The sequence below is a fragment of the Terrapene carolina genome, unplaced genomic scaffold (assembly GCF_002925995.2).
Source record: "Terrapene carolina triunguis isolate 2854851 unplaced genomic scaffold, T_m_triunguis-2.0 Scaffold42, whole genome shotgun sequence".
Taxonomy (NCBI): domain Eukaryota; kingdom Metazoa; phylum Chordata; order Testudines; family Emydidae; genus Terrapene; species Terrapene triunguis.
The window spans coordinates 18443834-18464983 of NW_020664393.1; the positions used below are offsets into that span (position 1 = coordinate 18443834).

Genomic DNA, 21150 nt, shown 5'->3' on the forward strand with positions numbered 1-21150 from the left:
GTACTTATAGAATTTCTTGAATTTAAATGTCAGGTGACAAACTGGAGACGATGGCACTGAGAATTTTTCACTTTCTGGTAGTGTGTTTCTAGAACAGACAGGACTGCTGCACAGAAATACTGCTTAAAGGGCTTCATAATTTGTGATATCTTAAGCTGTGTCGATGAGATTACATAGCCATTCTCACGTTTTTGTTTTAATCAATGTGAAAATTAAAACTTCTATCTAGAAAGGCTGCTAAGTCATCTTGAAATGACCCAGCATAAATATCTAAAAGTTTAAAAAATGAGCCGCATGTTACAAAACATTGATCGAGTTCTGACTGTTGAATTCTATGGGAGTATGAGGCTGTAACTGTTATAGTACATGTTCTAAATGCTACCTACTAGTAGAAAAGTTACATAATGCAGGTTGAAGACCAAAAATTTTGAGCATTGTCAGCTGTTACTCATGATGTTTTGGTGTTTCCTTTTGGGCAGCTGACCTGTCATCTCAGGAGACACTATAAACAATATTAATAAAAATCAAAGTACCAAGGGAAATTGTAAAATACAATGGATTATGTAACATAAGACTTAGTTTCATTAACATTTCCTTGATGGACTAGCAGTGTTAAAATTTAAACTATTTTCTGTAGCTCTCAGTGATGGATAATTGCTAATGGGTGGAAAGAGAAGAGGAAAGATTACAGCATTGTGTTCAGTAGATTGATAGCAAGATGTGACATAGCTAGAGAACAACTTCCTGCCCTGATTTTCAGAATAGGAAATATTTTTGCTCATAAAAGATGACTAAGAGCTTTATTTTGACTTGAAGTGGAATACGTTTTCTTATAGCTTCTTAATATATGTGAGAGGAACATAACACAGACAGACTGCTTTGCTGTGTGCTACTTCAAAGAACAACAGGTTAGAGCTGGCAGCATCTTGCTCTAGAAATGCCCATAACGTAACTCACTTGAAATAGATGTCGTCATCAGCCCCAGTCCCCAAGTGCTAAGCCTGTTCAAACACATGTGACAGAAGATGGTGGAGTAGAGTGCAGAAGCTATTCATATGGTAGGAGTGGTTATTGTATTAGGATATACTTTCTCTTGACAGGCCAGCATTTTTTGAGTTAAAATTCTGCAGCTGTCTCTCTCTCTCCCTCTCTCACTTTCTCTCTGTGGATTTGTACAAATTCCAAGCTCCTGCTGCAACAGTCGCACCCTTCTTATTTTGTTTCTGAGCAGATTTTAGTGTTTTGTTTTGTCTTTTTTTCCAAGCAGGAAACGGACAACAGAGGCGGAGATCCATTCAAGACCTTAGTATTGCTGGAACAGAATCCAATCAGGTAAAATCTTTCAGCCTATGGCTTCTTTATTTGTCTTTCAGGAACATTTAGGTGAAATCAACTGTAAACTTGTACTGTGTAGAGCTAGTCTTTAAAACTTCATCTATGTGATTAGGGATCATTTAATTTACAAAACATAGTATCTGTTGTTTTACCATCTAAAATAAAACCTGTGAAAGGGCAGCTTATGAAAGATGTCTAGGCGACAAGTTTCTTGATTACAACTTGCCTAAGCAGCACATATAATATTTATTCAAAAATATATTTTGTTTGTGCATGCTGCATAATTTTGTATGTACTGGTAATGAACCTCAACATAGTAGTATCGCTCAAATGTAAATGGTTAGTTATAATGTCTCTCTCTACTTTTTGGAATAAAATGTAATAGTGAAATACTATAGCAAGGTCTTGTTACTAAGACTTGATTACTTTTACAAGATATTTACTAGTAACTATTGCTTTTTGTATCATGATGTCTAGATACCATGGTAACAAGCACAGTGATACACTCTGAAGTATGAAATATTAAAAGTAAACAGATGTCTCAAATGACCAAAGTACAGTTAGTAGTGCTTTAGCTTTGTTTGTTTTGTGGTGTTCATTTAATTGCTAATTTGTCGATGTCAGTAATTCACAGTGGGTTTTTAATCATTAGTGTGAATTAGCAAGGTTCTACTGTAATTTTAAGATCTCTGCTGTAGTTTGAACATGGAAAAATAGGAGCTCAGTGTGTTAATCAGGTTAATCAGGTTTCCATATTAAACAGCCTACTGTAATAATCCAAAATAGGTGGTAATTTTAGGGGTGTATACTCATCAAAGAGATTAACATTTGATCTCTTTTCAGTTTCATGCAGTGTTGTAGCAACAGAAACCTTGTTCTTCCCCCAAAATCTCATTTGTCTGGTTTATTTGGGAATATGTGCATATATCAGAAGAAAGCATCAGAATCAATTTTAAAATTTCAAAACACTTTTATTACATACCAAACATAGGGCTTTTTAAATGAAAGCATTCTACAAATGTGAGCACAGTAATAAATCATTCTACATTTACTTAGTCAAGCATTGTAATTAGAGAAAAGACTTGAAAGAAAATTGAAACAATTTTGGTTATTCTGTAACATGTTTAACTATTTTATGATTAAGGTTTCAATGCACTTCTATCACACCTATATGCCACTATTTTATGCAATATTAAAATATTTTTATGTAAGTTCTTTTATTTGTAACTTTCAGTTCCTTCTATTAGCTTTAAAAATTATTAATGTTTGCAGATACCAGATTACAATACTAGTAGGCTAGACATATAGCATTTGTATTGGATCTTTTTATGTATCCTGCCTTTGAAAGCTGCTGTGTACTACTTTCTTAGAGATTTTAGCTGTGCTCCTGCCAAGTAATTGCTCCTTCAACCAGGAATAACAGCAATTTTCCTTTTCTTCCCTCCTACCTGTGCCAGCCTAAGGGTTAGAAATCTGTATATCTTTTGTTTTACATTTCTGCTAGGTCTGTCAGTCTGAAATTCTATTCATATTCAATTTATATTTTGAAATTCAATTTATATTTTGCATTTTGAAGCGCCCTATTATAACTATGAATCATAGTGTAGCATACAAGATAAGCAGAATAAAGTAATACCTCAAAAGTTATAAGTACACTGTGGATAATGTTTTGCACTATCGGTATAAATAAATCACAGGTTTTTGTGTTCTTGTTTTTGAGGTCTGTGAATGGGAAGCAATGGAAAAGTCTAAAACTAAGACTCTCGAACTTGTAATACCAAGCCAGAACTTTTCAATCACACAACACATTAGTGTAGAAAGCAAGCAAGTTTGTCTCCTAGATATGCCCACTGCAGTCTTCACACAAGTGGGTCTTTGTCCACTAGCGGGAAGAAAGTGGTGATGTGCCTTCATCCGCTCCATTACAGCAGGTTGGGAGAAGCGGAAAAGTGTACAGAGATGGACAAGAAGGGCAAGAAGCATTTGGTGCCATATCAGGAGAAGGTCACTGCATTGTCCTTCCTGCTGACCGGAAGAGTTTGTGGGAGGGCAGTGGTATTTATTGCCCATGAAGCCCTAGAGGGCTTGGGGTACCCATATTTCATAGAGTGGGGAGCCAACCCCTTCCTTTTCCTAGACCCCCTTTAAGCTTGCTGAGGAGGGGGGTTTGGGCTCCGACATCTGGAAAATTGGGGAGCCAAGCCCCACCTTCCCCTCCTCCTTCCTGCACTGCACAGTTCGTTGCCAGGTACTCCAATATTTTAAGTGAATGAAGTTGTGGTCTAATAAACCACATTCATGGCCTCCTGTCTTTCTTCAGGTGTGAATGGACAGAAGGACCTGAGACTGCTCCTAAAGTTCAAGGCCTATATTTATGGATTTCCATAACTCTGAGCTGAGCTCCTGCTATCCTTGAATTTTTTAATTTAAAACTTCAAAATAATGATTAGCAGCAATATAAACAACCTACTAGATAAAGGAGAAAAAATCAGTTTATAAAGAGGTCAGAAATCCACACAGCTCTGATCAGTTCACTTATGTTCTCCACATATACCATTTCAAATTATATATAAATATATTATCCTTCCCCCAGCGCTTTCACTGCAAACATCCTTCTTCTCTACATCTCTGTAGTCTCTCCTTAAACCCACTTCTTTCACCTAGCCTTCATCAATGATCAGTTATGGCACTGTTTGCTTCCATTCCCATGCCCTTTAAACCCTTGTACTCCACACACTGCATTGGTTGCCAGTGAAGTGACAGGTGATTTTCAGAATGTTGGTTACAATCTATAAAGCCTTAAATGGTCTAGGCCTGCTAAATTGGAGAGTGCTTCTCCCTCTCTGCTCTGTCATGCTCTCTATTTCACTATCAATTCCGAGGAAAAAATTGGCAGGAGTTTGCAGTAAGTTATTCTCCATACCTAATTGCCTGCTCTAGCATTCGTTCTTATTAGAAACTCACTGGAGCCAAACATGGACAACTTTAATAGGAGATGCAACTTTTTCTTCAGGCTGAGTGAATGTAAATGCTGGAACCAGCATCTCTTCTGTTGTTCCCAAAATAGGGCATACGACAGTCTTGTCCTGGAGGACAAATATCAGTCTTTTCTTAATGATGGGAAGATATTACATTGTTCTGTTTTGAATGTAGTTTAAATACCATAGTGATTACTCCCTTTATAAATGTATTTGTATTGTCCAATTTAGATTTGTAAGCTTCTCAAGGCAAAGAGCTCTCTAACCCACATATTTTATTAAGAATGGTGCACAACTGTGGTGCTATAATAAATAATCCAATTGGGACAAGCAGGATGAAAATGAAAGTACATATAATCCAGGCTAAGTTTAGTTTGTATACCATTTTTTTGAAAAACTATTTTTAATTTTAGTTTACTGTGTCTTCATATACATTTGTACAGTGCCTAGCACAATGGAGCCTCAATCCTGATGGGTGCCTCTGAGCACAACTGCAGTATAAATATTAAATCATGCATAGTCTTCATCTTCATTGTCCTATAGTTCCTTCGCAATTCCTCATTTTACCATTCTGATAACCGAAGACCATGCACCATCTGGCCCATTTGTAGTTGTGTTTGGAAAAAACTAATATACAAGAGGGAGGTCTGTTGTTGTTTTTTTCTCTCAGACTGATCAGAGCCATCAGAGATTTAGTGTCTGTATTTTGCTGATTTTGTCAAAGGAGGTCACCTCTCCTTCTCCCCCTCTCAACAACAAAATACAAATTCTGATGTTCTAGACTTGATTTCCACCATTTGCAGCTGGAGGACTATCACTATTATATTTTATTGTATTGCTGCTGTGATTAGAAATGTTGTCCAGCACTAATTCCTGATATTGAATGGCATTATCAATGTGGTCAGTCTAATGCTCTGCAAATAATGATTTGCTGTTTGGCGGACTATTGCATCCAGGGCATGAACAACTGAATACACTAAGCCAGGGGCTTTCAACCTTTTCCAGTTTGTGACACCCCATGTTACAATAAAAAAAAAATTGGGACATCCATTCCCATAAAGAAAGGGTGGGTAGATCCTCTGGACTTCTTGACAACCCATGCACTGAGTCACATTTTGTTCTAATTTTCTCCAGCACAGAATTCTTCGAGTGCTTGCTTGTGTCGATTCCATTCTAGGTGTGTGCACACCCACGTGCACAGTTGTTGGAGATTTTTGCCTTAGCTGTATCCGTTGGGCTGGTTGTGGCACCCCCTTGAGTGCCATGCTCATGCGTCAGTATATCAGGCACTGCCAGCCCTACGCCCTCTCAGTTCCTTCTTACTGCTTGTGGTGGTTGGTCAGAGCGCCTCTTTCCCTTGCTTCACATGTGGTCAGCGTTTTTTTCCTACTCAAACCTCTGGTTCCAGCTGTAAATAGTTTGTTTATAGTAGATTCGTTAGTAAGTAGCTGTTAAGTACTGTCAGGGTCCCGGCTGGGACTTTGCCCCAGGCCGGGGCATGCCCAGTCTCTGGGTTTTAAGCCATGCTCTGACTGCAACAGGCCTTCTATGCCTGTAAGTGACCCGCATAGGGGAGTCCAACGTTAAAGAGAAGGTCACATCTGTAAGAACTTTCGTCCCAGGATACAGAAATAATAAGACATTCGCTTGAGGACCCTCCTCATGGAGGCCGCTTTTCGCCCAGCCTCGGAGCCGGCCTGGACGCAACACCCAGCACTTCAGCCTCGGTATGTAGCAGGCCCCCGGCACCGGGCTCTTCCCAGCACTGATCCACTTCACCGGTGCCCAGGAAGAAGACTAAAAAGAGGGACCCGGCACCGAGCAAGTCGGATCAAGGGGCATTGGGCAAAGGATCCTGCTTGGGCTGTTCTCCCAGGCTGGAGCTGCAAGGGGGCACCCGCCCCCCTAGGGGACCTTCTGCCCCCTAAGGGATCCACCACCAACTCCGGGGAGTGGTAGGAGACCCAGGCTGATGGCATAGTCCACGCCCTCCCAGTGCCCAGAGAGCAACGGACTCTCCCGTCGCAGCCAGCACTGTATGTGGTGATGGACCCAGTGAAGGATCCCTGTGAGGGCAAGCCAGCCGTGAAGGTCTCCCAGAAGATACGTGAGCGCTGCCGGTGTCCAGAGCCAAGGCAGAGCCCTTTTTCGCCACGTCCTTGATCTCCGCGTCAGCCCAGGTCACCAGATCACCATTACAGGTCACCGGCACCGTGCTCCCAGTCTCCGCCCTCATTCCGGACCTCACCCAGAGGGAGGCACCGGTCGCCTTAGTCGGCACCGGTCGTCTTCGCACCGACGGTCACCGGCACCAAGACCTCAGGGATGCTCCCCAACACGGCGTCACTCCCCATACTCCCGGCACCAGTCTAACAATTCGAGGCAGCAGTCATCCATAGCAACAGTTAGCCACCAGACTCAAGTGTCGATGGCCTCGCCCTGGTCACTGGAGGAAGATTTCTCTGGCACGGAGAGGGAGTTCAGCCCCTTACTGAGACAGCACCGTCGCAACTGGGTTCCGGGGGTTGCATCTGCCGCAGTGATGCTAACTTGGCAGCAGGGCCAGTAGCCAGCGCAACGGCCTTATTGGAACACCTGGGGCATGCCGGTTATGCTGATGACCCGTCTCCAGTCCTTGGTCGCTGTGGTGGAGGAACAGGTGCCCACCCAGAGACCACCTTCCCCTGCGGGGGATGATCCCCCGGACCCTCCTCCAGTGGTTCATTCATCGTCGTCCTCTCCAGACGAGGCGGTGGCATTGCCCTCCCATGCTAGCCCACCGGACAACTTTAAGGAGTACCAAGCCTTGCTCCAATGGGTGGCCACTAACTTAGGCCTTGAGGCAGAAGAGATGGCAGAGCAATCAGACCCATTGTTCAATGTACTCTCGGTGTCCGCCCCCGCATGTGTCTCACTCCCGGTGCACGAAGGGGTCCTGAACATTGCCAAAGCAAATTGTCAAATGCTGTCCTCCATCCCACTCATTTCCAAGAGGGCCGAGGAAAAGTGTTTTGTTCCTGCCAAGGGGTTTGAATAATTATATACCCACCCACCCCCGGGGTCGTTGGTCATGTCAGTGGTCAACGAAAAGGACAAGCAGGGGCCTGCTAGTTTCACCCCCAAGAAATAAGGAGGCCAAGAGACTGGATCTTTTTGGAAGAAACATTTATTTCACGGCCAGTCTCCAGTTCCAGGTAGCGAACCACCAGGCTCTTTTGAGGCATTATAATTTTAACCTGTGGGACTCCCTCCACAAGTTTAAGGACTCCATGCCCCAGGAGGCAGCCCAAGAGTCAGGGGCTCTTGTGGAGGAAAGTACCGCAGCAGCTCGGTGCTCCCTCCAGATGGTCTGGGATGCGGCCAACTCGGCAGCCAGGGTGGTCGCCTCGGCAGTGGTCATGAGGCGCAACTCCTGGCTTAAGACCTAGAAGATCTTCTTCTGTTCGATGGAGTTGGGCTGTTTTCCGATTAGACGGACACGAGGCTGCATGGTCTGAAGGACACTCAGGCCACCCTCTGCTCCCTGGGGATGCATATGCCTGAGTCTGCGATGAAGCCATTCCGGTCACCGCCGCCTTTCCTCCTTCCGTTCACCTGTGCAGCCTGGCCCAGAGAAATACCACGGAGGCCTGAAGCCGGCGTTTTGAGGGAGAACTCAAGAGCAACACTCCAGTTACCTCCCCGAATCTGCCCCATCTTTTCCTCAACCATCACGATCTCCATCCCTGCTGTTCGACCTGGTTGAGACTCACCTCGGACAGTTGGGTACTAGAAATTGTGTCACTGGGCTACACCCTTCAGTTTTTGTGCCTCTCTTCTCCCCCCCCCCCCCCCGCCCCTTCTTCCCCATCCCTCTTCAGGAACCCTTCTCACGAACAACTCCTCGTTCAGGAGATAAACAACCTCCTGCAACTGAGGGCAGTGGAGGAGGTCCTCAAGAAATGAGGGGGGAAGGTTTCTACTCCCGCTATTTCCTGATCCCGAAGGCAAAAGGGGGCCTACGTCCCATTCTGGACCTGACATGACTCAACAAGTATCTCAAGAAGTTGAAGTTTTGCATAATATCCCTGGCCTACATCATTCCTTCCCTGGATCCAAGAGACTGGTACGCTGCTCTCGACTTGAAAGATGCTTCTTTCCATATCTCTCTTTTTCAAGGGCACAGAGTGTTCCTCCATTTTATGGTGAGCCAGTGCCATTTCCAGTTCGTGGAGCTCCCTTTTGGCCTCTCCTCGGCCCCACAGGTCTTTACAAAATGTATGGCCCCAGTAGCCACTTACCTGAGGCATCAGGGAGTCCAGGTCTACCCTTATCTCCACGATTGGCTCATCGAGGGCAGATCACAGTATCAAGTGCAGAGCAGTCTCGATCTGCTGTGGTCCACATGCCGCAACCTGGGCCTGTTAGTGAACGAAAAGAAATTGACCCTCGTACCAGTGCAACGGATAGAGTTTATCGGGGCGGGCCAGGGCATTCTTTCCGGAGACCCGGTTCCGAGCCATGTTAGACGTAATCTCCCATGTGAGGGACCACCCACTCACCACTGCCCACACTTGCCGAAGGTTGCTAAGCCACATGGATGCTTGTACTTACGTGGTCCATCATGCCCAACTCCACCTCCAGCTGCTGCAGGTGTGGTTGGCATCGGTCTACATTCCCAACAGGCACAACCTGGACCTGGTTGTCAAGGTACATCTGGGCATCACTGGCGTGGTGGATGGACCCCACATCAGTGTTGCAGGGAGTCCCCTTGGCGGCCCCGGCCCCATCGCTAACTCTGGTGTCGGACACCAGGCTGGGGAGCCCACTTGGGCAAGCTCAGCACACAGGGCAGTGGTCAGGGGTCGACTGCACCCTCCACATAAATGTCAGGAAGTTCAGGGCAGTTCGCTTGGCCTGCCAGGCTTTTCGGTCCCAAAGTGGTTCAAGTCATGACTGACAACACTACCACAATGTTTTATATCAACAAGCAGGGTGGAGCCAGGTCATCAGCCCTCAGACTATGGGACTTCTGTGTCCAGCATGCCATTCATCTTGTAGCAGCGCACCTCCCCGGAACCAGGAACATATTGGCAGATTGCCTCAGCAGAACCTTCTCGTCTCACCACAAGTGGTCTCTCCACCCCGATGTGGTCAACCAGATCTTCCAAAAGTCCTCAGGTGGACTTGTTCACCACTCACAAGAACAGGAAGTGCTACCGGTTCTGCTATTCCAGGGGGTCAACCGGCTCCCTGTCAGACACCTTTCTACTTCCTTGCTCAGGGGCTCTGACGTACGCTTTACCGCCGGTGCCATTGCTTCACAAAGTCCTCATGAAAATCAAGCAAGACAAGGACAAGGTTATCCTGATAGCCCCAGCTTGGCCTCACCAGCACTGGTTTGGCATGCTCGTGGATCTGTCAGTGACGACGCCTATGCCACTGCCCCTGTCAGGAGAGCGCTAGTCTTCTACATTGAGAGGACAAAGCCATTTCGTAAGTCAACGCAGTTGTTCATCGGGGTGGCGGATAGGATGAAAGGTCTGGGGGTTTCCACCCAGAAAATTTCATCTTGGATCACAGCATGCATCCAATTCTGCTTTGATCAGGCAAAAGTGCCTCCACCAGCGATCATGACCACCCAGTCAGCTAGAGCACAGGCCTCATCGGCAGCCTTCTTGGCCCATGTGTCAGTTTCTGATATCTGCAGGGCCGCCACATAGTCGTCCGTACATATGTTCACCTCTCACTACACGCTTAACTTTTGAACTACTTCCAGCTGTGTGCACTTGTTTAATTTCTTATTGTGGAAACACTGGAAATGAACTGGGTTCCTTAGTTTTCTCATAAGCTGAAGCTGACATGTTCTAGTGCAGGGGTCGGCAACCTATGGCACGCGAGCTGATTTACTGTGGCATGCTGCTGCCGGCTTGGGGTCCCTGCCACCGGCCCTGCTCAGCCTGCTGCCGGCCTGGATGGATGGAACCCCGGGCCGGCAGCCAGGATCCAGCTGGCAGAAGCTGGCAGACGGAACCCCAGACGGAACTCAGCCTGCTGCTGGCCTGGGGTCCCAGCTGCCGGTCCGCTCAGCCCGCTGCCAGTCTGGGGTTCCATCCGCTGGCCCCTGTAAATGTAAAATGTATTACTGGCACGTGAAACCTTAAATTACCGCGAATAAATGAAGACTTGGCACACCACTTCTGAAAGATTGCCGACCCCTGTTCTAGTGAATGCAGCTTCTGACTCTACTGTGATAATTGTTACGTAGAATCATAACGGGATGCTCAAAATGCAACCTCCTGAGTACATTGTATAAGGCCGAGCCCAGCCGCCCAGGGAGGTGGGGCTCAGGTTACAGGCCCCCGGCCCACAGATGAAGTCTTGGGTTTTGTTGTCCCCATTTCTTTCCTCATCCCTCCCCCGCCTGGGGCGGAAGGGCTCGGGTAGGCTCAGGCTTCAGTCTCCCCTCCTGTGGTTGTGTAGTAATTTTTGTTGTCAGAAGGGGGTCGCGATGCAATGAAGTTTGAGAACTGCTGTTATAATTCAAAGATACATTTTAGATGAGGGTGAAATGATTCCTATATCATTTCTATATATGCTCATAAAGTTTATCAATCATTTTGAGAACTTTCAGAATAAAAAGAACTATAGAATTGAATGCTCTTGTTTCTTTATATCAGTTAGCCAGCTCCAAAACGGCTAGTAAAACAAACTCTTGAACCAGTCTTCCCTTGTTTTGGTTTTGTCACTGTCATATGAGACTATAATAAGAGTCTTATTTAAAAATCTTATTTGTGCAGGAGAGCAGAAACAGCAGTAGGTCATCTAGTCCTAGTGTGAGAATGATCACTACCCCAGGACCAACCTCTGAAAAGCCAGCTCGTAGTCTTCCATGGACACCTGATGAATCTACAGGTGATGTTTTGGTTTTGGTTTTTTTGTTTGTTCTTGTCTTAACATTCTGAAAGGTTTATTTTATAATGTATTTTGATTAAGATCAATGTGTGTGTAAACTTTACAAAGAAATTGAATAATAGAGCAATTGGTTGGTTTTAGTTTTCTGACTCATTTAAACCATTACTGCATTTGCTCACTGGCTGTACAAATTCTTTAAGTAGACTCAGTGAAATTACATAAACTCTTAACTATAGTTCATTAAAAGCAAAATATATAATTTTCCTATGATGCTACTATAAATAGAATATTCTACTTAACAGTTTTGAACATGAATTTTGATGCTACATTTTTTAAAACACAAGGCAACATTTTATTTGTATGTGTACATTATAAATACACATGTCTAGATTTCAGTGAGCCACCTTTTTGGATAAAGTACTACTCAGGATAAGTAAGGGTGGCAGATTCAGGCCCATATCTCTGGAGACGTGTGGGGGGAGGAAGAAGGCATGTACACACATGCTATTGCAAGGTGTTTTACAAAAAGTTAGCATGAACTTTTATTTCAGAAGTGTGTAAAATATTTGTTTACCAGAGTATCACTCTTTTTTGTTACATTACACTCACTCAACCATGTTTTATAATAGTGGAATCTAGTTAAAGAATTCTTATACTCTTAGTCCGGTGCTTACAAACCATTATAAAAGGATCAGAACTTCAACACGCTAACACCGTCGGTTCTCTGTGACATCCTAGATGGGCAGGCTTTCTGACATATTTGTCTCAGAAATGATATGTAGCACTGGGAGCCCAGAGTCTCGATTCCTTTCCAAGGACAGTCTTTAATTCATGGTTTGCGTAAATCTGAGTAGGAAAAAAAAAATACAAGATATCAGAAAAACTGTTTCAAAAAGTTCTCATTTTAAGGCAAGGTTGGTTACAGCATGACCTTGGGTAGCCCTTTCTTTTGGTACTCAGTGTCTACATGCGAGTCATTATCTTTAGTTCTCATTTTGCTGTTTGTTAAGGAGGAGAAAGGCAGTTTCTCCTTTCTGGCCCTCCCATTTCCTTTACCTTTTTGAAGTTGTTTTTGGAGATATGGTAGGTAATCTTTGGGAGGCAACACCTTTTCATTTTCGCCGCCGCCACCCCACTACTTTATGGCAGATGCTTTTGGGGTATGGCTGAGCAGCCCACTTCTTTCCCACCTATCCTCTACCGTTTGCTCTCCTGATAGCAGTCACACAGTGCTGGAACCCAGTAGTTCCTCCACTTAACCCTACTGCTGTATCTTAAGATTTAGCAATAGGCTTGTGTCCCTCAGATCTTGGACTTCTAAAGATACAAAGCATGTGAGATTCCAGAAGCATGCAGTGTAGTTCGGAGGGAAAGTTCTGGGAAGGCCCATGGTGTTACTGTTTTGGAAGAGAGCAACAGCAGCGAGGCCCAGCAGAGATGTTATAGGGTTCCCCCATTAGTCATCTGCTATCCCTAAGCGTATTGAAGAGAAAGGTGTCCTTGGGCATATTGGGTGGGAGAGGTGGTATTTGCCTAGGTTTAATTTCATGTCTGAGTAAAGTCAGTCATGTCATGACTGAACAAAGTTTGTGTTCATTTTGTTTTTCAGAGCTGGTTTTGCCCAGCCTTAATTTAAATTCAGTTAATGGGTAGTAGGGTGACCAGATAGCAAGTGTGAAAAATCAGAACAGAGGGTGGGGGGTAATAGACACCTATGTAAGAAAAAGCCCCAAATCTCTGGACTGTTCCTATAAAATCGGGACATCTGGTCACCCTAATGGGTAGGCTGACTGGCTGATCCCTCATAAACAAGAATGGCGTAGCAAATAACTTTATAAACAGACAGCCAGAATGCAAACTGTGCAAAAAACCTATATTCAACTAAAATGGCCTCTAGAAATTTATAAAGGTATAATATTTAATCTTTTTTTCTTTTCAGTACAATAGATCATACTCTGATAATGTTGTCATTCTCAACTAACCTTACAAAACACAAACCAAAAAAACTGATATTTCCATATATAATTCTGCATATTGATGTTTAACTTTGTTTAAATAATAATCCTTTTTTGCTAAGGAAGTATAGTGTCTTATGGATGTCCTACATGGAAATGTACAATTAACTCAATTGAAAATATATTATAGCTGTGGTATTGTTGTTACAGATACCAATGGGTCAGATAACTCCATCCCAATGGCATATCTTACACTAGATCACCAGTTGCAGGTAATAATTGTATATTTTATGAGCAATTGAATTTTTAATTGAGTCTAAACTAGTCTAAAAGCATTTTCATCTTTTTTTTTCCTGAGTGACATAAATATGGACTAAAAAAAATTGTTTTTCGTATTTGTTGATGTTTGTGTACTGCCTAACTTTTGAACAAGGCTAAAAAAAATTATTCTGTAACCTGAGATTGGTTGACTCAGATTTAATCAAGCTATTAAAAACAAGCCCTGGGAAATATGATCCTTAAAACAAATTGAAATCTTAGTTTAAAAGTATGAATAAGAAATTTGCTCGAGGTCATAGAATAAAATTGCTACGGTCTCATCCAAACTTTATTTGTTCTATGGATGATCAAATAGTGCTTTGATCATCATCCTTTGTAACAAAGAATGTGGTAGAGCAATAAATGTAGATGTTAGGTCTGATTCAGCTTTGGCAACAGTGCACTAAGATTTTTCCAGGGCATGGTTTAACACTTATTTTTAAAAGCTTACTAGTTTCTGAAAGCTGGTATAAATATATTGCAGACACATTCTAACACACTATTATTGAGATATCAGTTGATTAGATTTTAACATGTCTGATTTATTTTCAGCCTCTAGCACCATGCCCAAACTCCAAAGAATCTATGGCTGTATTTGAACAGCACTGTAAAATGGCACAAGAATATATGAAAGTTCAGACTGAAATTGCATTGCTGTTGCAGAGAAAGTAAGTAAAATGCTTGTAAAGAGGAAAAAATAGATTTAGAAATATTGAGATGAGACAAGTGAAGTGTATCTTTGTGTACTGGAGTATTATATCTCTGTCTCAGTGACTTTCATTTTTATGGCTTTATTAGAAAGAAGGGTTTGAGTGACAGAGAATAGCAGTTAAGAATATTTTTTCAACGAATATTTATTAGTGTCTGAAGTAGGAGTGCTGCTTTTAACAGATTTTACTTTTTAAGGTCCCAATCCTGCATCGAAGTCTGTAAGATTACTCCATGTGCTTAACCTTAAGCACATGTACTTACGTGCAGGATCAGGGACTAAGGGCTGGTCTCCACTACGGGGAGATCGAGGCTGCTGCAATTGATGCAGCAAGGATTGATTTAGCAGGTCTAGTGAAGACCCGCTAAATCGATGGCAGAGCGCTCTCCTGTCGACCCCGGTACTCCAGCTCTCCGAAAAGAGGAAGGGAAGTCAACCGGAGAGCATCTCCCGTTGACTCAGCGCCGTGAAGAGACAGAGGTAAGTCGACTTAAGCTTTGTCGACTCCAGCTACATTATTCACATAGCTGGAGTAGCATAACTTAGGTTGACTTAACCCCAGCCATTCGTCTGAATAAATTGTGGCAAGACATTAGGCCCCAGTTATGCAATGAGCTCTGAGCAATCAGACTCCTTCACCCATGTGGAGTCCTAGTGATTTAGAGTGACAATATGTACGATGCAGGTCCCGTTGCATGAACTTTATTGTAGGTTTGGAGCCTTTACTTAGTGAGATTTTAAAAGAATTTTACAGATTAGAATAATATATAGAAAAGTTCTGGGTTTGCATTCAGTATTGAGTTCATGTACTGAGAAGTATAGAGAATAATGTAAAAATCAATTCGGTTGTTGTGAACTCTTAGGCCTTTCTGTTGTACTAAATATTACACCTGAGACATGATCTTCATAAACTCAGTGACAAATGAAATAAAAAGTTTTTAATTTGGTTAAAAATAAAAATATACTGTAGTGACTACTCGCAAAAACAAGCAGGTGTCAGTCTCAACGGGTAGTGATCAACGGCTCGATGTTTAGTTGGCAGCCAGTATCACGCGGAGTGCCCCAGGGGTCGGTCTTGGGGCTGGTTTTGTTCAGCATCTTTATTAATGATCTGGATGATGGGAATGATTGCACTCTCAGCAAGTTTGCAGATGACACTAAGCTGGGGGGAGAGGTAAATACACTGGAGGGTAGGGATAGGGTCCAGAGTGACCTAGACAAACTGGAGGATTGGGCCAAAAGAAATCTGATGAGGTTCAACAAGGACAAGTGCAGAGTCCTGCACTTAGGAAGGAAGAATCCCAGGCACCGCTACAGGCTGGGGACCAACTGGCTAAGGAGCAGTTCTGCAGAAAAGGACCTGGGGATTACAGTGGACGAGAAGCTGGATATAAGTCAGCAGTGTGCCCTTGCTGCCAAGAAGGCCAACGGCATATTGGGCTGCATTAGTAGGAGCATTGCCAGCAGATCGAGGAAAGTGATTATTCCCCTCTATTTGGCATTGGTGAGGCCACACCTGGAGTATTGCATCCCGTTTTGGTCCCCCCACTACAGAAGGGATGTGGACAAATTGGAGAGAGTCCAGCGGAGGGCAACAAAAATGATTAGGGGGCTTGGGCATATGACTTACGAGTAGAGTCTGAGGGAACTGGGCTTATTTAGTTTACAGAAGAGAAGAATGAGGGGGGATTTGATAACAGCGTTCAACTATCTGAAGGGGGGTTCCAAAGAAGATGGATCTATACTGTTCTCAGTGGTAGCAGATGACAGAACAAGGAGTAATGGTCTCAAGTTGCAGTGGGGGAGGTCTTGGTTAGATATTAGGAAACGCTATTTCACTAGGAGGGTGGTGAAGCACTGGAATGGGTTACCTAGGGCGGGGGTGGAATCTCCATGCTTAGAGATTTTTAAGGTCAGGCTTGACAAAGCCCTGGCTGGGATGATTTAGTTGGGGATTGGTCCTGCTTTGAGCAGGGGGTTGGACTAGATGACCTCCTGAGGTCTCTTCCAACCCTGATATTCTATGATTTTTATTCTCCATAACATTTTAATGTTAACATTTTTTTATCTTTAGACAGGAGCTAATAGCAGAACTGGACCAGGATGAGAAAGACCAGCAAAACACATCCCGTCTGGTACAAGAACATAAAAAGCTTTTAGACGAAAACAAAAGTCTTTCGACTTACTACCAGCAATGCAAAAAACAGTTAGAGGTCATCAGAAATCAGCAACAGAAACGACAAGGCACATCATGATTCACTGGGACCTTTCAAATCAAAAATATGCACAGAAAAGACTTTTGTATTACCCCTTATTATGACAGCTCATGAGTGTTAGCTTCTTGATGTGTTCAGAATGCCTATATTTGTCTGCTGCACTTAGAACGTCATTTATTTTCCTTTTCTTATGGTGGACATTCAGTTCACCAGGTTTATTGAATGAGGTGGGAGAACAGTGACTTGAATTAATCACCAGCACTCAGCTTACACAAATACAGTGAACTGTGGCTGTACACATGCTCAGTGTGTGAAGGCTAGCCTCAACAAAAGCATTAAAATGGCTGCTAAATTGTAAGATCTTGTTTTAATTTCTGATGTTACCTCAATAAGAGCAAAACAAAAACTTCTGTTTTAGAATGGTTTTGTTCTTGTCTCATCTCAAACAAATTTACGACAGTCATTTTCTCATGCACCATGCTGCAGAGCTGATGTTGATTGACCAGAGTAATTCATGATGCATTAGTGATGCCTTTTCCCTTAGATTTAGTGCATTTTTCCACATGCAAAATGGTAGTCAGACTGATGCCAACATCACTGGTTCAGTGCTTGATAGCCCTGCATTTTGACTAATATAATTCTTGTAATCTTGCATTCATAAAATATTTGAAGCAAAAGGCTGTATTTTCTTTACTTTTTTCGGGTGAGGAGTGGAGTGGCATGCAGTTTCACCTAATCATACTGGACAAAAAATTATGATGGTGATTCATTGAGCAAAGTGGGTCTCTTGTATAAAAGGGGGAAAAAATCAAAATGTGTGGAAGCATCTGTTAACCTTTAAAGCTTTTGTGCCTGTAGCATCTTTGGAAGCCAATTCAGAAAGCAAATGAATATAAAGTTCTATATAATCGTTCCCTTCATATTAGTTATTGGGATCTTTTTGAACCCTTATTGAAATGCTGAAAGGAAAACATCCGTATTCACCATACATGTAAATAAGTTTGTTTTGGATAAAGAGCTGAGGACTTGAGTGATTTTTATTTATTTTTAAATACAAAAACATGATATGAAGTAGGGAATGCAGATGGACGAAGCTGGTAAGAAAATGAGAGAAATGGCTTAGTCTGCTTTGTGAATCCTAGTTATTTCAGTTGTTTGAGAAGTATTCAAAGCAAGCCCGCCACAGAATGCCTGCTGCCTTTGTGACTGAAGAGTTGCATTTAACAAACTCAAACAAAACATGGAATGGTCAATATCTGTATTTGCCATGATTATGTGGGCAGAAATCACCAAAAATGGATTGTTTGGATTATAAACTAACTTTCAATTGAGTCACTTTTTAATAGAATCCTAAACTATTTTTAAGTTTCTCAGACTCGGGTTTTAATAACATTAATCTTTTGCAAAGAGAAAATATAAAATGAAAACTTAGTCTCTTGTATCATCAAAATACCAGCGAGATGATCAAAAGTTTATTGTGATGATTTAGTTGTTGGGCTTCATTTCAGATGAATAAATTAGTGCAAGAGTTCATTAGTAGCGCTTGGTAAAATACTTAGTGGTAAAAACCTCACTAGTTTTCTCTTCTCCTCTTCTTCCTATCTGATAAACGTTGATATTATTGTGAATGTATAAGAATATCAAAGATGAAGGATAGCTTACTGAACAGTGTCATTCTAACTTTAAAATAAACCTATTATTGGCAAGCCTTTCGGGAGTTAAAACCCTTCCCTCACTTTATTTAAATAAAGGAAGGGTTATCATTCCCGAAACCTTAGCAGATAATTTGATTAGTTAGCTGAAACTGATATTGGGATCAACTTAAGGGCACACATATTTATAGCAAAATGTAATTGGCAGAGAAAATAACTGTAGTATTAGGAATAGCACAAGTGATCCAAAGCATTGCTGTTTGCATACATCTGTCCATCTACCAAAATGGACACAGTCAGTGCTCAGCAGCTTCTTAGCATGTGTTTAAGCATGAAGTAGAGTAGAATGAATACTAATGCTTGACTTCACATGCATGGTTAATAATTGCAAAATCATTTCCCAGGACAGTTATTGAGGTTCTTCTGTGTCATAATGAAACATGTTTAAATAAATTAATATTAACACTTCATATGCAAAGTCACTTTATGGCAAAGTTTGAATAATGGAAGTGAAAGCAATGCTAACTTCATTTAATGGTACATAATACAAAAGTCTAAGTTAGAACAGTTGCTTATAACCTTTTAAGTTTACATTGAAAAGGGTCTCAGATTGTAAAATTCGGAATTCAGCTCCATTCACTACTTAGATTGTGTTGCCATTCTAACGATATTTTCCAGGGGGAATATAGAGTTCATGTCCTTTTGCCTTTCAATCTTCCCTTCCCTAATTCCACCAAAAATTTGAACTATTTGCCCCCACTTTCTCAGTGAAGTCTTCTGTGTGGGCAAAATCCTTGTACATCTCCCCCAGCAAACCTAGAGGATAGCAATGGCTATTTGAGCCAAGGAGAATTAACAATTTATCTTCTTGTGACTTAAGCATTTTCAAAAGGCTTTTGTTTTTAAGTTGTTTACAAATGTGCTTTTATTTTTTCTGTTAAGCTATTTTGGAGTGTTCAGGACATATTTTTCATGTCATCTTTTACTCAGTTAAAGCTATCCCTCTAGTCATGGATGTGTAACATCTAGTTTTGTCTGGGCGCTGCCTCCTCATTCTCAAAACGGTAACAGGTTCTGCTTTTTGTCAAAGTATGTGTTGTGTAAGACATTGTGTAATGAAAGTATGCTTCTGTATACTGTGCAGTTTTACCAAAAAATGCTTTTTTAGGCTTTATTTTTGTTTTTTGATGAAAAGTTGAAGATTGTAATTCAGAACTTGTACATAAAATGGTGAATGATTTCATATGATGTGGGAATGAGCAGTGTGACTTTCTGCTACAGGGGTGTTTTACATTACCAGGAATCAAATTAATAAAAGCTGAGAGACTTTAACAGACTTGTAATGCCCCACCACTTGCCACGGCATCTTTGATCTGTGAGGGAATCCCACGGCTCGTGGGACACAGCCATCGGTACCACCAAGAGAACACTCTTCTGTTCTTTGCTGTTTTCCTTGGTGCATGCGGAGGGACAGCTATGGACAAACAGATCCCACCACAGCTGCATGTCAACACTGAATCCACCTCGGACAACCCTATCTGGAGACATTTGCCTGGTTCTGTTCCTAACACACACTTATGCCTTTGTGTGAGAAGCTTCACTGGAATACAGAGGCACTCGCAATCAATCCATTGAGCATCCCGTCTCCCTGGATAACAGTAACTTTATCCCAATTCTGTCCCATTGCCCCCGGACTGCCTGTCTTACCAAGGGGTTCCCAGATGCCATGCTCAAACATACTTTTATTTATTTATATTTTAAGTAACAGTAGGAGCAGTGTGGGAAGAGCACTCCCAACCCCTGGGAATAGGAGTTCCCCACGCTAGTGGTTGGGGAGAAAAATCCTCCTAAGCCAGGTCTCACATACGTGTGTGATGCTGTTTAAAACAGATTAACTTTTTTAAGGACTTAAATATATTCCAGAATTGGTTGTTGTGAAGTAAATTGTCTGTAGTCAACTTTAATACTTTCACTGGTTCAGGTGCATGGGATTTTTTTAAATAAGTTCCAGTCTTGTTGCTTATGCTCTTTATTTAATTACTAAATCCTGACGGAATAGAGTTATATCAAAAAAAGGTGCTGCAGTTGTTTGCACCTATCAGTAAGAGTGTGTCAGTTTATTATTTCTGAGCATTTTTAACGCCTTCTTTAATCTGGCAGATTGAGGAATTAGGTCAGTTTAGTGTGCAACAATTCCTCCCATCTGCTCCACACAGTTTAAGTGTGACATCTTTCCCTTCCTCCTGTACTGTACATGGCTGGCTGTTTTAATCAGTGTGACACAGCAGAATTGAATTTAGACTAAATGAATACAAACCTATTACAAGGTGTAAAACAAACCGTGAACAAGAATTTGACGTGATTTCAGTAAGGCGGTATTGTTACTAAAGTCATTATTTATGCTTTATAATTACCTTCCTGGATCTCAAAAGTATTTTCAAAATTAGTTAACGGAGCCTCAGAAGGGTTTTGGTCCAATTTACATATGGGTAAATAGAGGCATGAAAATGTTAAATGACCAACATTATACATGGTCAGTGGCAGAGCTAAGAATGAAAGCAGGAAGATCTGAGTCTGTCTCCTGGTTGTAAGAATGGACTGTTCTCCCTCGGTCTAGTTTCAGTACAATCGGAGGAAATCAAGTTGGGTGGGATTGTTCTTCTAGATGCACTCATGTGAAGCAGAAGGGTCAGCTACCTCCTGAGCTCCAGCTTCCCCATCGGTGCCTACAATGGGTTCTGCATGGGTCTAAAGATCTGCAGTAGGATAGGACTGATGGGCTGCTTGGTTATGCCATCACCATAGAGGTTGAACTTGAGAATGTAATCTCTTTTCTTCAGAAATGCACACACCCCAGGGTGGCTGCCAGGACAGGAGGCAATTATGACAGTCATCATCTGCCTCCTGCTTACACTAGTTCACAGATGGGGGACATACCCTGAGCCTCATAGAGCATAAATCCATTAGCACAGGAGTGCCCAGCTGGTGTGAAGTCAAAGTTCTTCATATTCCTTGAGTGCTTGCTCATGTAGATTCCATTCTAGGTGAGTGCGCGCCCACGTGCGGTCCTCTGAGTTTTTTGCCTTTGTGGTA

The 21150-nt window shown here is 42.4% G+C and overlaps 1 protein-coding gene across 1 annotated transcript in view; it reads left to right on the forward strand.

The window, feature by feature from the left end:
- Positions 1-19389, forward strand: part of MAP3K7 (mitogen-activated protein kinase kinase kinase 7) — a 61832-nt gene extending 42443 nt beyond the window's left edge. The window contains exons 13-17 of the mRNA XM_024202724.2: positions 1268-1332; positions 11093-11207; positions 13373-13434; positions 14033-14148; positions 16264-19389. Of these exons, the coding sequence (XP_024058492.1) occupies positions 1268-1332; positions 11093-11207; positions 13373-13434; positions 14033-14148; positions 16264-16444 (539 nt within the window). The 3' untranslated portion in view covers positions 16445-19389. The remainder of the gene's footprint in view (positions 1-1267; positions 1333-11092; positions 11208-13372; positions 13435-14032; positions 14149-16263) is intronic.
- The last annotated feature ends 1761 nt before the right edge of the window (positions 19390-21150 follow it).